At 33.3% G+C, this 13,865-nt stretch overlaps 1 protein-coding gene and 1 long non-coding RNA gene across 2 annotated transcripts; one reads left to right on the top strand and one right to left on the bottom strand.

Moving 5' to 3' along the window:
• Positions 1-306: 306 nt before the first annotated feature.
• On the top strand, positions 307-8,915 carry LOC144847871 (uncharacterized). Its single transcript, XR_013613804.1, has 2 exons — positions 307-877; positions 6,492-8,915. It is a non-coding gene; the product is annotated as an uncharacterized LOC144847871 (long non-coding RNA).
• A 55-nt stretch (positions 8,916-8,970) lies between these two features.
• Positions 8,971-12,199, bottom strand: LOC144847865 (diablo IAP-binding mitochondrial protein-like). The gene is made up of 5 exons (XM_078704413.1): positions 12,127-12,199; positions 11,434-11,572; positions 10,857-10,985; positions 10,239-10,440; positions 8,971-9,809 (listed from the first exon to the last, which is right to left on the bottom strand). The coding sequence occupies exons 2-5, from the start codon at positions 11,566-11,568 to the stop codon at positions 9,631-9,633; spliced, it is 645 nt and encodes a 214-aa protein (XP_078560539.1). The 5' UTR covers positions 11,569-11,572; positions 12,127-12,199; the 3' UTR covers positions 8,971-9,630.
• Positions 12,200-13,865: the final 1,666 nt, after the last annotated feature.

Raw genomic sequence — 13,865 nt, 5'->3', positions numbered from 1 at the left:
TATTTCTTTCTGTATCAGTTCATGTTTCGATATTTTGTGGAGTATTTGTTGTAGAATTGCCAAGAGGCATGTAGCTAGTACTATTGATCCAAATGGCAGTAAACAATACCATGGGTTTTGGGGAGTGTTAATTTATTGTTCAAAGAACTTGGGAAAGGCTTTTTTTAATAATTTCCTTATTTTTAACCACATACAAAAATATGCAGTAGAACCCCATCTTTCCGTGAGAAACCCCTATTGGGGGACACCCTAACCCCAACGTACACACATATATAGAAAAACATATCCTCATGTTTTAAGTGCAATAAGTGCACATATATTTTAGAGTATGTTTCACATTACACTTTTTACTAAGACTAAATAGATCTTAATGTTTAACTATTTGGTGAGCTGTTTCCGCTCTGGTCGTAGTTGTTCCTGGCGAGCTTTTCGTTCCGCTCGTGTGTGTACTTGGGCCGGCATACTGCAGTACTTTCATATATTCACCACTCAAGACTAGAGTAGTATTATTTACATTGTCACAATAACCTTGTCGGTAGATCTCTATTATCAAAGTCCATTCATAGAGTTTTATTAACTTAGTGAAAAGAAAATTATTCGACTGTGTCATCATGAAAGTTTAGTGTGTGGACACACATCCGTGTTAAAACCAGTTTGGTGTATGGTGCATTGCGCAAAGAGCCAATGTGTGTGACGTGTGTGAACACACCCGTGTATATTCATGTTGTGTAGGCCTACTGGCATCTATAGCATATTCGTTGGTTTGTCATCAGGTACTGAAATAATTGGAACTATATATATCACGTTCGGTTAGTTAGTTGTAACTTTAAACAAAATGCCACAGAATCCAGATAGGACGGGCCCATCATCGGTGGAGGTAAGTAGGCCTAAGTTGGATATGTTATATTTGGGGAAGATCTTATTCGTATAGGACTAGTAATTTAATGAATTTAATTTGAGCCACGTACGCGTTAGAATATTATTAGAGATTACCGCACGAAATATAGTTCGGCACAGTATACCATTCTGACATGGCCTATGAACAACGAGCAAAACAGGCGCATATTAATGGAATAGATATGAGAGATATATCGTCACAATAACAATCTCTAATCTGTCTGTGGTTTATTTCTAATTCGTTTAATAGCTGTTAATGTGTTGAATAATAAAGCGATGAATATGTTTTTGTTGAACCTGCTTTATTTGTACTTGGTAAAGAAATCAGTGGTCACTATAGTTTGTATGGACTGCTTTTTGCTTATTCAATACAATACAAACTTAACACTAAGTAAATGTGTTTGGGGAATAACTAATTTCTTTATTAACAAAAACACTCGTAAACGTCGATTGATGCTCTTGAATGAAAATCATGGTTATCGTTATCTGTCTATTAATAAATTATATGAAGTATCACACACTTGAGCCTATTAGTTATAAATTACTTAGGCCTGTAAGGCCTACTGGATGTAACATGTAAATTAATTCTATACCAGGTTTAATAGTAATATTTTGACCAAGGATAGTATTTTTCATACATAATTAGGCCTAAATTACAGGTCTGACTTTCAGTTTCTCGGCCATTAAATACGTTATGAAATAGTTATAGAAGTTTATTTAGTCTCCTGCTGTCAAGCCTACAACAATTAAAAAACACACCTTGTTGTTGTAATTCAAGTAACAGTAACAACAATCCATTGTGATTCTCTATAGCATGCGTGTCATATATAATACAATACATGTTCATACATTACACGGTGACTAAATATATATATGGAGATGATGATGTCATCAATACCATATTTGAGCACAACACACCTTTTTTGTCAAACTAGTTTGATAATGTAGACAGAGCTTAAAATAGAATATGATGCTCAGTTCATAGCAATGGTAGTTATAAACATAACACATTTCAATTGTTCCTCCATGCTTTGATATGTACAGAAGCCCGTTCCGGGCCACTAGTTATGATTATATTTTAAGAGCTGATTAGTGGGCCGAACGGGCTTCCGTAGAAGATATGTACCATGTACTGACTTCATTGAAAACGTTTTAAATGCATCGCTTTATATATACAGTACACTATATAATATTCTTGAGAAATAATATTAGGTCTACAATAGGAATACAATATATAACTCGACGGGGGTACGAAGCGGTATGCAAGGCATTATTTTACCTCTTTTATCCGAATTGCAATTAAAAATCCGGCAAATGGCCCATGGGATATCGTCTCTGTCCTTAATTCCCAATAGCACCACGCATTGTCATCACTTTTTTAACACTCTACTATCCACCTAATTAACATATTATAATGCTTTTTGGATTAATAAAACATTATTATCTCTGTCGTAGTTTCCATATAATATGATTAGTTTACCAGATCTACTTAGTTTTCATTCTGTTATTGCATTAAATTCGATTTTGTTTCTTCTCATAAAAGCGTGTTACATCACCTCTGTTCATTTAACACGTGTATACATTTTATCGTAAGTCTTCAGTTATTAGATTAATTCTGTAAGTGATATTCGTTCATTGATTTCTACATTTGGTCGTTTAATCTAAAATTCATTCGTACATTCGTTCATTCATTAGTACATTCATTGGTCGCCTATTCTTTCATTCTGCTATCATCCTTTAACTCATTTCACCACTCTCTACCCCACTCACTCATTCGTCATTCATTCATCTGGTCGCCTATTCTTTTATTCTTCTATCATCCTGACATTCACTTCACTCACTCACCCCCACCCCCAACCCCCCATTCGTACGTTATGATAATTCATTCCTCAAAATCATTATTCATTACTAATTGACCTAGCGTCACCTTGTTTACTACGTATACCAGTCAATCGCCATATTATCGAGCATACATGGACGTTAGTTTATTTCCTTTTACGTATCTAACATCATTTAGATACTAATCTTATTTGAGAGGTTGGTATGTGAGGCATGCTCCTCTGAACAACTTTGGTTGAATCACCAAGCAGCAGACATAAAGTTGGCATTTGCGCAACTCCACTACTGGTACTCATCTATCTTTCGTCTGTTGATTCGGATGTGTAGGCCCATTCAGTCTCACATTGTTGCAATAGCAGACATGCAATAAACAGATTCGATTGCGCCGACCTTCCATCGAAATTATAGGCCTATACGATCAATTCGGTTTATGCATATTTTCAAAATAATATCAAAATGAATTGTTAAAATCTAAATTAATAACATCAGCAGTAATCCTTATATCACGTTCGGGAGACCAAAGGAAGAATATAATTGGATTAGAACTGAGCATTAGTTTCTCATGTCATTTTATTTTTAAATTGGAACACACGTAAATCGAGGAACCACGTGAAATATTCAGCCTATAGTTCTTAGTCCAACGATTATAAGAAATTGTGTTGCAGCGTACATTGTAATTTAATTCAGCCTTGTCTGTGATTTTGATATTAATAAATAAAACAGAAAAATAAACTTATTACTGTACTGATTGACTAGTGAATACCCAATGTTGTGAATAGGCCTATGATACAACGATTATGCCATAGTAATGATTACAAATATTCAGTTTAGTACCTCGTAAAATCAACGATTTTTAAAGGAATTGTGTTGTATGGCTTTCTTTCGATATTAGAAAAAACAGAAACTTTTTTCTGACTTATTGGCTATTACAGTGAACCCGAAATATGTTGATAATATGCCTATAATACAACGATTATGCCACGGTATACCGAATTATGATTGAATTCAGTTAGACCTTCGTAAACCAATGACTTTTAAAAGAATGTTGTAGTTTTCTTTTGATAGTAAAACAAGAAATATTTCTTACAAAAAACGCTGCTCGCTTATTGACGTAACATTTTTAAAGATATATTGTATCTCTGGAAAATATTTTTTAATTTCAATTTGCTTTTGAATGTGTCATTTTATTGTCACATAATAGTTATTTTACCCGAAAAAATGTAATTTAAAGCAAAAAATACTTAAATTGTCTGTCAGACAATGGTTTTTGGTTGTAATTAAACGTTTCTTTTCTCTTATTTATACGTGAATAAATATTTTTTTTTTTACAGAAGTGAATAACTTTGATATGAAACACAGACTCAATTTCTGTCACTTTAGTTTATTTTATTGCTAAGGTCAAGTCTGACGTAGCGGCTAGAGCAGCAGCGTGAAAAACAGAAACAGAAACTTATTACTGACTTATTGGCTGCGCTAACGAACCCGAAATAATAATTTTGTGAATAGGCTATAATGCCACGGTATATCAAATTATGATTGGACGAACAATATTCAGTTAGACCGTGATCGTCATCCAACGATTTTTAAAGGATGTTGTAGCCGTCTTTTGATATTTCAGAAACTTATTAGGACTGACTGATTGGCTAATGAATACCATATAATGTTGTGCTGTTTGACATGGATCTTTTTAATTAGTATTATAGGAAGTAATCTTTTCTCTCATTTAAGCTGCCAAGTGAATAGAAGCGTTTCAAACAAGTAATGATCTGTAATGAAATATCTTTACACTCTGTGGGTGTACAGTTCAATAGTAGTACACCAAACAATGCATTTGATGTGAAATTAATGATATCAATGAGGAAAAACAGAAAATAATGAAAAAATGTAGAAATTATGTAATGAAACATTGAATGAATAAAGGTGGTGGTGAACCACAGAAGATAAAAAAAATGAAATATCTTTAATTTAATTGAGTAGACAAGAGATTTCACTCTTCCCTGAGTAGACCCGCATTTATTTAAAAAACTGGTAAATAATTTTGATTGAAAAGCATGCCATAAGCTAACCGATTTTCAGTGCACTTAAAATATTAGGTCGAGTAACAAAATATGGTTGAAAATACGGATGCCTTTACTAATTTCAATAATCATGTTTCAATATTTTAAACAAGGCCCCACTGTAAGCATACATTGCAAAGGTTACCACTAGGAGGTTTAGTGTAATATAACATAAATCAAAATAAACTCTGAAATTCGTTATGTAGACAGTGTTTCATAATTTCTATAGACCTTTGCCTGAATCACACATTTATGTACCGCTTAGTCACTGTATTGGTTTGCACACGCATGTATCATTAACCAACTATTACAAATATTAAAGATGTATTGTCCCCCTAAAAAAATAATTTGAACAAAAATTGAAAAAAAATTTATTTACCTGAAAAACTGTAATTTAAAGCAAAACATAGTCAAATTGGCTGCCAGCCAATTTGGTTGAATTTGACCATTTACTTTGCCATTTTATATTATTAATTGTTTTCGTTTAAAGGGATTAACTTGATTAAAACTACAAAATAACCTATTCAAAGTCTGATTTGATTAATCATTTTTCATGTTTTTGGGGGACAATACATCTTAGGCTTATAGAAACTTTATTAGAAAATTAAAGATTCAGTATAGCTTTGGTCCTATACGGCCCAAATTCATATTATAGGCTTTTCTCGCTCATATAAAATTAACAGTAAATATGAAAGATAACATGTTTTAGAAGAGCTATTAAAAACCGAGAGTACCTAAATACAGTACTCGAATTTTATCTTTTATAGGAAATGAAATTCTTCGAAGAAGGCCTACATGTATTTAAAAAAATAATGCCTGCAATATATTAAGTTTGCTTAATGTAATCGAGTTTTAAGAGATGTTATAATAAATCAGCCTTCATATTTTTATACCATTCATCAAGTATAACAAACTTAGTATGGAGGCCTATACATTCATGTTGTACGGAACATGCGACGTCATTTACGTACGTCAATAGTGTTTTGAGTCGTAGTATTGTTATGCAGATATTATGATTGAATAATTCGATAACTTAAATATTATGATAATGTTTATGAGAAAAAATTATCGTGACATCAATACGTTTAATCGGTGTAGCTATCAAAAGTAAAATTCTATTTATATTTTACAGTAAAGATTGAAAATAGCTTAATTTCACTCTTCTCTGGTCGTACTGGTCTAAGTCTGAACGCGATGTTTTTCCCCCGTGTTCACCGGTTCGTTTATTTATTTTAAAAGTGTTCTAAAAATACAATTGCTATCTGAACATTCTGATGTTAAAAATTGTCAAAGCTTGGCCCGACTATGTGGAATAACCTCACTAAAACAAACTCATCGAACTTTTAAACACACACCTTTTCCCCTATATCTTTACCAGAAAGCGCTTCGATCATTGTAAAGGCACTATAAATGACAATGTTATGTAATGTAATTCTCTGGTATTACTATTCGTAATGGGCTGTTATTTTAGTTATTGTTTTATTATGTTTTTCTTGGATTTTGTGAACGTCTGTATCAGATTTTTTTTGGGGTAAATTCCGTAAATAATATTAGATAAAAAAATACGCATCAAGTTGTGAAAACTGAACAACTTTAAATTAACGAACTGATTATTTCAAATTTAAATTTCTTTGTATATGAAGTACAGTTATTTAGGTTTAGTAACTAATTTTGATACTCTTTTCTTATTGCTTGCAGGGTACGGAACCACAAGCTCCTCCTGAGCCTGACAGAGGATTCTTTAGCAGGTTGTGCTGCTGTATAAAGCGTTCACCCTAGCATGCTTACATCGAACATCCTCCATGCATCGAACCACTCAGCTTGTTATCATGTGAACAATATTGGAAGACCAAACAAATGGAAAATTATGTATAAAATAGGCCCATAAACATGAACAATGTATGATTGAAATAGCTTAACGTTACTTCGAATCCATTTTACTTTCAACTAGGAAAATGAACGAAATATCAACATTGTAACCCGTATATTATAAAATTCATAATTAAACTACATGACTATCAAAAATGGCAGGAAGAAATTAGAGCAACGCGGCACCACTACCAAGGCTCAAGAGGCACCACTGAAAGGATATTGACCGCATTTAAGAGACACTTATACTGATACAGTATAAAATTGCAAACTCTTTCCACGATTAATATTTACAATGAAATAATTAATACTTTTATTATAAAAATAGATTCTGGTATGTGAATTTCAGTTCAATGAACCGAATTTATATACCTGTATACGTAGACCTATACAGTATATGTCAAAATAGTCCTAGTAAAGCCTGTTTGCACAATATACGAACAATTGAGCACATTTAATTTGATTGGTTGTGCAATTTTCATTGTCAAAAAATTAGATGAAAATATGAATACGCATGCGGATTAGTCACGCTTTGATTCGTGCAAATAAAAATAGCCTACTAGTGTGAACACAGTCTTAGTGTGGCCTACTTACCAAACAAGAAGGTCTGTAGGTCTGAAACACAAAAAAGGGCAAGAGGCCTAAAAACATGGCAAACGGCAAGGTTTTTACTATAGGGCCTAGTGTTTTATTTTCTAATACCATAGCAATAAGCCATCTTATTAAAGAGTTTAACATAGTTTTAAAGCAAAACCTGAACGAGGAAATAATAACTTTATTCATTCATGCAAATGTCACATGATCACAACCAGTAAACTCTATTTCCTTGCAGCAAATATAAATCAATATTTTGGAATTTCCACCGGGGCTCCTGAGCTGAGGTTTAAACAGTTTGGAAAATATAAAAACCAACTTCAACCAATCATTTTATATAGCATAATACCATTTATATGTAGGATTTATATCATAAAATAATTATTTTGTATTTCTTTTGTATTAAGCACAAGCTCACAAAAATAATATAGAAACGATGATCTCTGATAAGCAATTTAGCATATCAGACCATGGCTAGGCACATGTCCATGAGGGTTTCAAAATGTTCCTATTAGATTTACTAAATATTTACATATATAAATTTTTATATATTCATCCTTTTTTTAGTCGATTTACTTTCCATTTTTGTCATTCTTTTTCTCGTTTTTGTGTTTGTATATTATAGTTTCAGTTTTGTTTAGGGCCTCATGCATGTCAGCCTCGGCTGTTATGAGTCATCCTCATAAAATGAATTTTAATCAAAATAAAAAAATAATTGTAGAAACAAAAACAAAATTCAAACTAAAAATATACAAAGTTTGAGGAAATGTTTAGCACTGTAAACATGCATTGAAACTTGTCACAAAAAACAAGTCTTAGTTGTTTAACAATCTTTTTTATCTGTTTGCTTCATATACCCTTTCATTATCTAAATTTGAGTCATATTGTTACTTTATAGTGTCATATATATATAAAGAAACATATGTTTATTGAATGTATGATTGCAAGCAGCAGACAAAACACCATTATTTAAATGACTGTACATTGTGAATTGTGATTGACATTGTTTGCAGGGTAATTTTTTATGTAGGGTGTAGGGGGGGGGGGGTGTGAAGGGGGAGGTATGCGCTCTCGGAGTAGGCCTACCTTATAGTTGTATATTTTAATTTAACAAATCTGTGTGTTAGAATGCGTAACTTCATTTAATATATACTGTATGACATTATTTATACATTTATAAAATTAATTAACTTCCAAGTATACCACCTGGTTATACATTTAAATGTATAAAAATAGAAATAAACAATAAAAAATGTTCTTGGTTACTTATAATTATGTTTAATCACTAATCACATAATGTATTGGTCGCACGCACGCAGCAAGTATACACAACGTTTAGTTTATTAGTTTAGAATTTCTCTGTGCCTGTAAATTTAAATGTATACAAATAGAAATAAACAATATTTGGTTACTTATGTTTTTATCACTAATCACATAATATATTATGGTCGCACCCAGCAAGTGAACTGCAATGAATGACACAATATACCAAGTTCATAAGGACACTTTGTAGCTATTAAATATTATGAAGTAACCATATTATTCATATTGTTATATTTAAACTAGGCTCATCGATTGATCACTCAACATTATATTATTTACGTACGTTATATATATATGTTTTATTGATTTCTTTAATAAAGTAGTTCATATAGTGTGTATTGTTTCGTTTTTATGGCATTAAGCAAAACTGACATTCATGCTTTTGTAACTTGTTTTTAAGCCGATTTTCCACTAGGCGAATTTGTTCGCGCGAATCGAAGGCGTTAGCTAATACGCATGGGTAGAGAAGGATTTGGAAGATGTAAACATGAATACGCATGCGTACAAGCTGGCGCTTTCGATTCGCGCGAACAAATTCGCCTAGTGGAAAATCGGCTTTACATAGGCCTATTTCAATGCCTTTTAGAAAATAAAATTTCATCGAAATTGATCCCTGCATTTCTGTATAATCTTGTAGGCCAACTCATCAATAATAGCTGGTAGGCATCTGATTTAGATCCTAAAGGCCAATTTACACAGACGGTAACGGTAATAACAATATAGAATCTATTTCTTATGAACATTTTCACAAAAGATGGAGCGGACGGGCGGTTTTCGCTCAGGGTTGATACAGATTCTATGTGGGACAAGCTACACGGTTTTCCGTCGTTACCGCTCATTGTCTGTGTAAATTGGCCTTTAATCCATATACTGGCAAGGTTAAACAACATGTTAAAGCAGAATCTACAGAGGGTACTATGCTTTCTCTCATCTTCTTAATATGCATAACCTGTGGTGTAAGCATGGGATAGAATCTATATTAAGGGCACACTTTTTTTTTTTTTTGTCACACAAAGTTTGATAGTCTAGGTATTAAAACAATCAACTGTCATCAACTTTCTTGATCTGATTCTGAATTAGAATCTTCAAAGTTCATGACCTCCGTAATATCTTCCTTTTGGGCCTGTGCCAATTCAACATCCATTTTCTGCGATGCCATTTGTGCATTTTCAACTAAAACATTGGTAGTATGTAGTTTCTCATTTGCAGTTACAGCAGAATACTCGCATCCTTCAACAAAAATAGTTTAATGTTACTTCACACTTTACCAACATAATGTTCTATCACTTGATATGAAGATTGCAACATATATTATAATATCTCACATATCACACACAATGGCCCAACTTGAAAAAATTGAAACATGGTGAGAATTTATGAAAGAAGCATGACCAAACAAGAGAGGATGAAACAAAAACACATTACAATTGAAACACATCAAACTATAGAGGACACTATTTAAAAAAAAGTATAGGCATCTAGAAGAATATGATATAATCAATCAATCTTTTATTTTGGAATTTCTGGTCCATAGAAAGTAAAATTACACATAAATTAATTAAAAATAAACAAGACTATACTAATTATTACTACTCATCTCAGGATGGCATACCACCTGGAGAGCATCTTTGATATAAAAATCCTGAAAATAAATGTTACCTGATAAATATGCAGCCTCAGCAGCGTTCTCTAACACCTTCCTAGCAGTATTCAGAAGGTCATCAAGTTCCTTTATGGCAGCCTTCTGGTCATCTAGTTCCACTCTTTGCTGGATGATCATCTGCCAAACATCATCCTGTGCAGCTTCATCTCCAAGGCACTGCATATGAAGCTTGAATAACTCTATGAGATCTTCAACTGACTTCATAAAAAGAGAAATTATTTAAAGGGTAGCTTATTTAAAATTTCTATTATATGTTGTAAAATGTGGGCCTTGGCAGTAGCATTAACAAGCCTCATTTTTCATCAGCGGTGGAGCACAATATCAAACTACAGTAGTCTGACAATAAAAATATATATAAATATATACTCTGTGTGATGTAATGTCTGCTTTTTTTTGTATTCCAATGTATTAAAGAGATTGAAAAAAAAAAAATATGATGTGCTCAAATATGGTAGTGATATGTCCAAATATGGTAGTGATATAACATCATCATGTTCATATATGGGCACATCACATTTTTTTGTCACACAAAGTTTGATAGTGTGGACAGAGCTTTAGATCTGCTTTGTTGTGAATTGGGAAGTTTTCATGAATCTGTTTAATTGTAGGTTTACCTTTGTATAACTATTGTACACAGAAATGATTGCTATTGCTGTCTGGGACAGAAGTCTTGAAGCTGAATCAACTGCAGCACTTGATGCGTTCTTGATCAACTGGCTATGGGTCAAATCTGAAGAAACATCCTGAAGAAATAGTTGTTAACATTTATATTCAATTCAATTCAAAATTCTTTAATTATCCCACACGGGGCAATTCAGGCTTTTAGAGTTCTCTTATAACAGAAGTATCTAGCGTGGACATATTGTATTTGTACCAGTTAGTGAAATATCCATGATATATTCAAGTGTATCAGGCACGCAACCCCCCACACGCTGTAGCCACCAGTACGATTGGTAAGGTTTCAACCTATTTCACACTAGGCATTTGACAACCAAGTGACTTGAACAGAGATTGTTCCTTTTCTTGCGAAAACCGCACTCACTTTATTTCTTGTAGCTACATCACTGCAACATCAATAGACCTCCAACCCTATTGTTTGAGAATACACCCCACACCTTCCCCTTTATACACAATGCTGTATCCTCCCCTGAAACTGCCAATGTACTCAGGCTATTAAACTATTATATATACCTGTAGTATATAAGATTTGGTAGAAGCTTTTTGATTGTTTGTTTCTGTTTTACCCTGACTTGTGAAAATCCCAGCACTCATAGAGTACCACACAATCCTGTTTCTTGCAACAAATCTTAATGTCCTACTCCACATTTTGCTGTTTAAAAAATATAATTTAAAATAAAATAAAACAAAAGTTTAAGTACACTGAACGTATTTATCATCAATAAATCATCTATATCTCAAACATAACTTGTTTGTAAATCTTTCTTTAATTTCTTTTTACATCTGACTTTGGTTTGATCAAATATTGAAAAAAAAAATATTGTGCTCCTTCACATTTGCACAAATTAATATTAAATATCAAATTAATTGTTCAAATCGTGCACAACATAAGAAGCATGTAATTTAGGGCGATGCAGTATAATGTCAGCATGCAGCAAGCGGCCTGAGCAAAGAATGCCAGTGTCTACTCTTAGACTAGCTAGAGGACAGAGAAGTAGCAGTGTCACTGCTACTTCTCTGTCCTCCAATCACTGCCAGTGACCTCCTACTAGCCTAGGCCTAGCCTTTTTAGCTAATTAATTAGTACTAAAGTAACAGGTCCAGCCTAGGCTGGGCCTCCTCCAGCCTAGGCCTCCCCATGAATGAGTGGATCAAACAAATTACAGCATGGTTATATATAAACCAAATTTAGAATAATTTAATTACCGTAAGATGTATCTCAGGTTCCTTCCTAGACGATGTCCGTCGTCTCAAACAAACAACACAACCACTGTCCACATGTTTTTGTCTTCTGGTTAACGATAGAGGGAGTGCTTTAATGTTTTGGTTTGGTTTGTATTTGAGGTATATTACAGAGCGTCATTTCGACGATCGAGCATTCTCTACTTCTACGGAGCGCCATTTATGCCTTTATTTACTTCCGAAATAGAAATAGTACTACTGTAACTGGTTCAGTGGACCAAATTTAGCACCAGTGGAGCACAGTGATATAAAATAGAAATAAGTCACTAATTTTAATATCGTTTCGTATGTTATTACACTGTGCTCAAGTGGACCCAACTTGGAGCCAGTGGAGCACAGTGATATAAAATAGAAATAAGTCACTGAATTTTAATATAATATCTTTTCGTATTAAGCATATTTGAAAACCTATCGGTATGGTACCATACATGTTCGACAATACAGTGTCACATATCTCTATTTAAAAAAAAAACAATACTAAAAAAAAAAAAAAAAAACCGTCGAGGTTCGAACCCCAGCCGATAGCACTCAAAACTGAGCATTACCCGTTACGCCACCAAGTACATGACTGAAAAGCTGATAATAGTCTATTTATACGTGTATTACGTAATTGATCATTACGTCATAAATATCCTATTAATCTTCCTAAAACCAAAATGATCAGTTATCTCAGTCGTCTGAGCGTCGTGTTAACAACACGTATGTCGTGGGTTCGATTCCCACGCTGGTCGGTGGAATAGAGTTAAAGGCATGCGGCCACTGTGTTTGGGGTTCACAGAATTATACGTCCCCCTTTCCACCACACATCATGAGGCGACAACATCAATGCATCTGGTGATGTGCTGGAAACGACCCCAAAAGGCTGTGGCAGGGCCTTAGTGCTGAGGCAGGGAGAGCACATTTACCATCTTTTTTTTTTGGTTCTCGCTAACTGCTTTGATGTTTTAAATTTTATGTTTAGCGCCCTCAATTTAATTTATTGTAAAAAAAAAGGAATTAATTCTCTTCGTTACGTGTTTAGAAGAGAATTAATTTTATCTCATCGTAGTTTGGTATGCCGTGCGTTTGTTATGCAAATGAGTGTGCACATGTGCTGTGGGAAAGATGGTATTCGCGATCAACACACAACACTGTATAATTTTTATTTTGTTAATCTTTTACATTAGAATTGTAATTCTACCGTTACACATTATAGTGTACTTTTAAATATCCGTTTCATGCAAGATATTGTATTGTAGGCCTACTAATATGTTGTGAATAAAAGTTTATGGTAGAATAAATAAATAAATATGTTTTAAGCAGATCTTCGAAATTAAAGCATAATTATGAAGTCGAGTTTTTTTAAACCCAACATAAAATTCGCATCTGGATAGTTGAAATTTAACATTATAATTATCAAAGGTGATATGATAATTCTAATTGTTTTCTAAATTATAGAAATATTAAAATTAGTAAGTAGGCTTTTGTGTGCTAGCTCTGTTTGTATTTCATAATTTTGTTTTGTTGAATTACCGTCACGGCCGCGTGCATTGCATGTCTCACACTTGGGAAACAATCACCATTGTATGGCTGGTCCTGAAGACTTTTATATTTCGTTTCATAATTTCCGAGGACTAAGCTTTCATTCTTAGCTCTGCCCCAACCATGGTGAGCTTAACTGGAGACTTAATATTTTGATTTCATATTTCAATAAATATTTTTTT

This window comes from Antedon bifida, chromosome 7 (genome assembly GCF_963402885.1).
Source record: "Antedon bifida chromosome 7, ecAntBifi1.1, whole genome shotgun sequence".
Classification (NCBI taxonomy): Eukaryota; Metazoa; Echinodermata; class Crinoidea; order Comatulida; family Antedonidae; genus Antedon; species Antedon bifida.
Note: the sequence above shows the minus strand (reverse complement) of the source record. Positions and strands in the feature narration are given on the sequence as shown.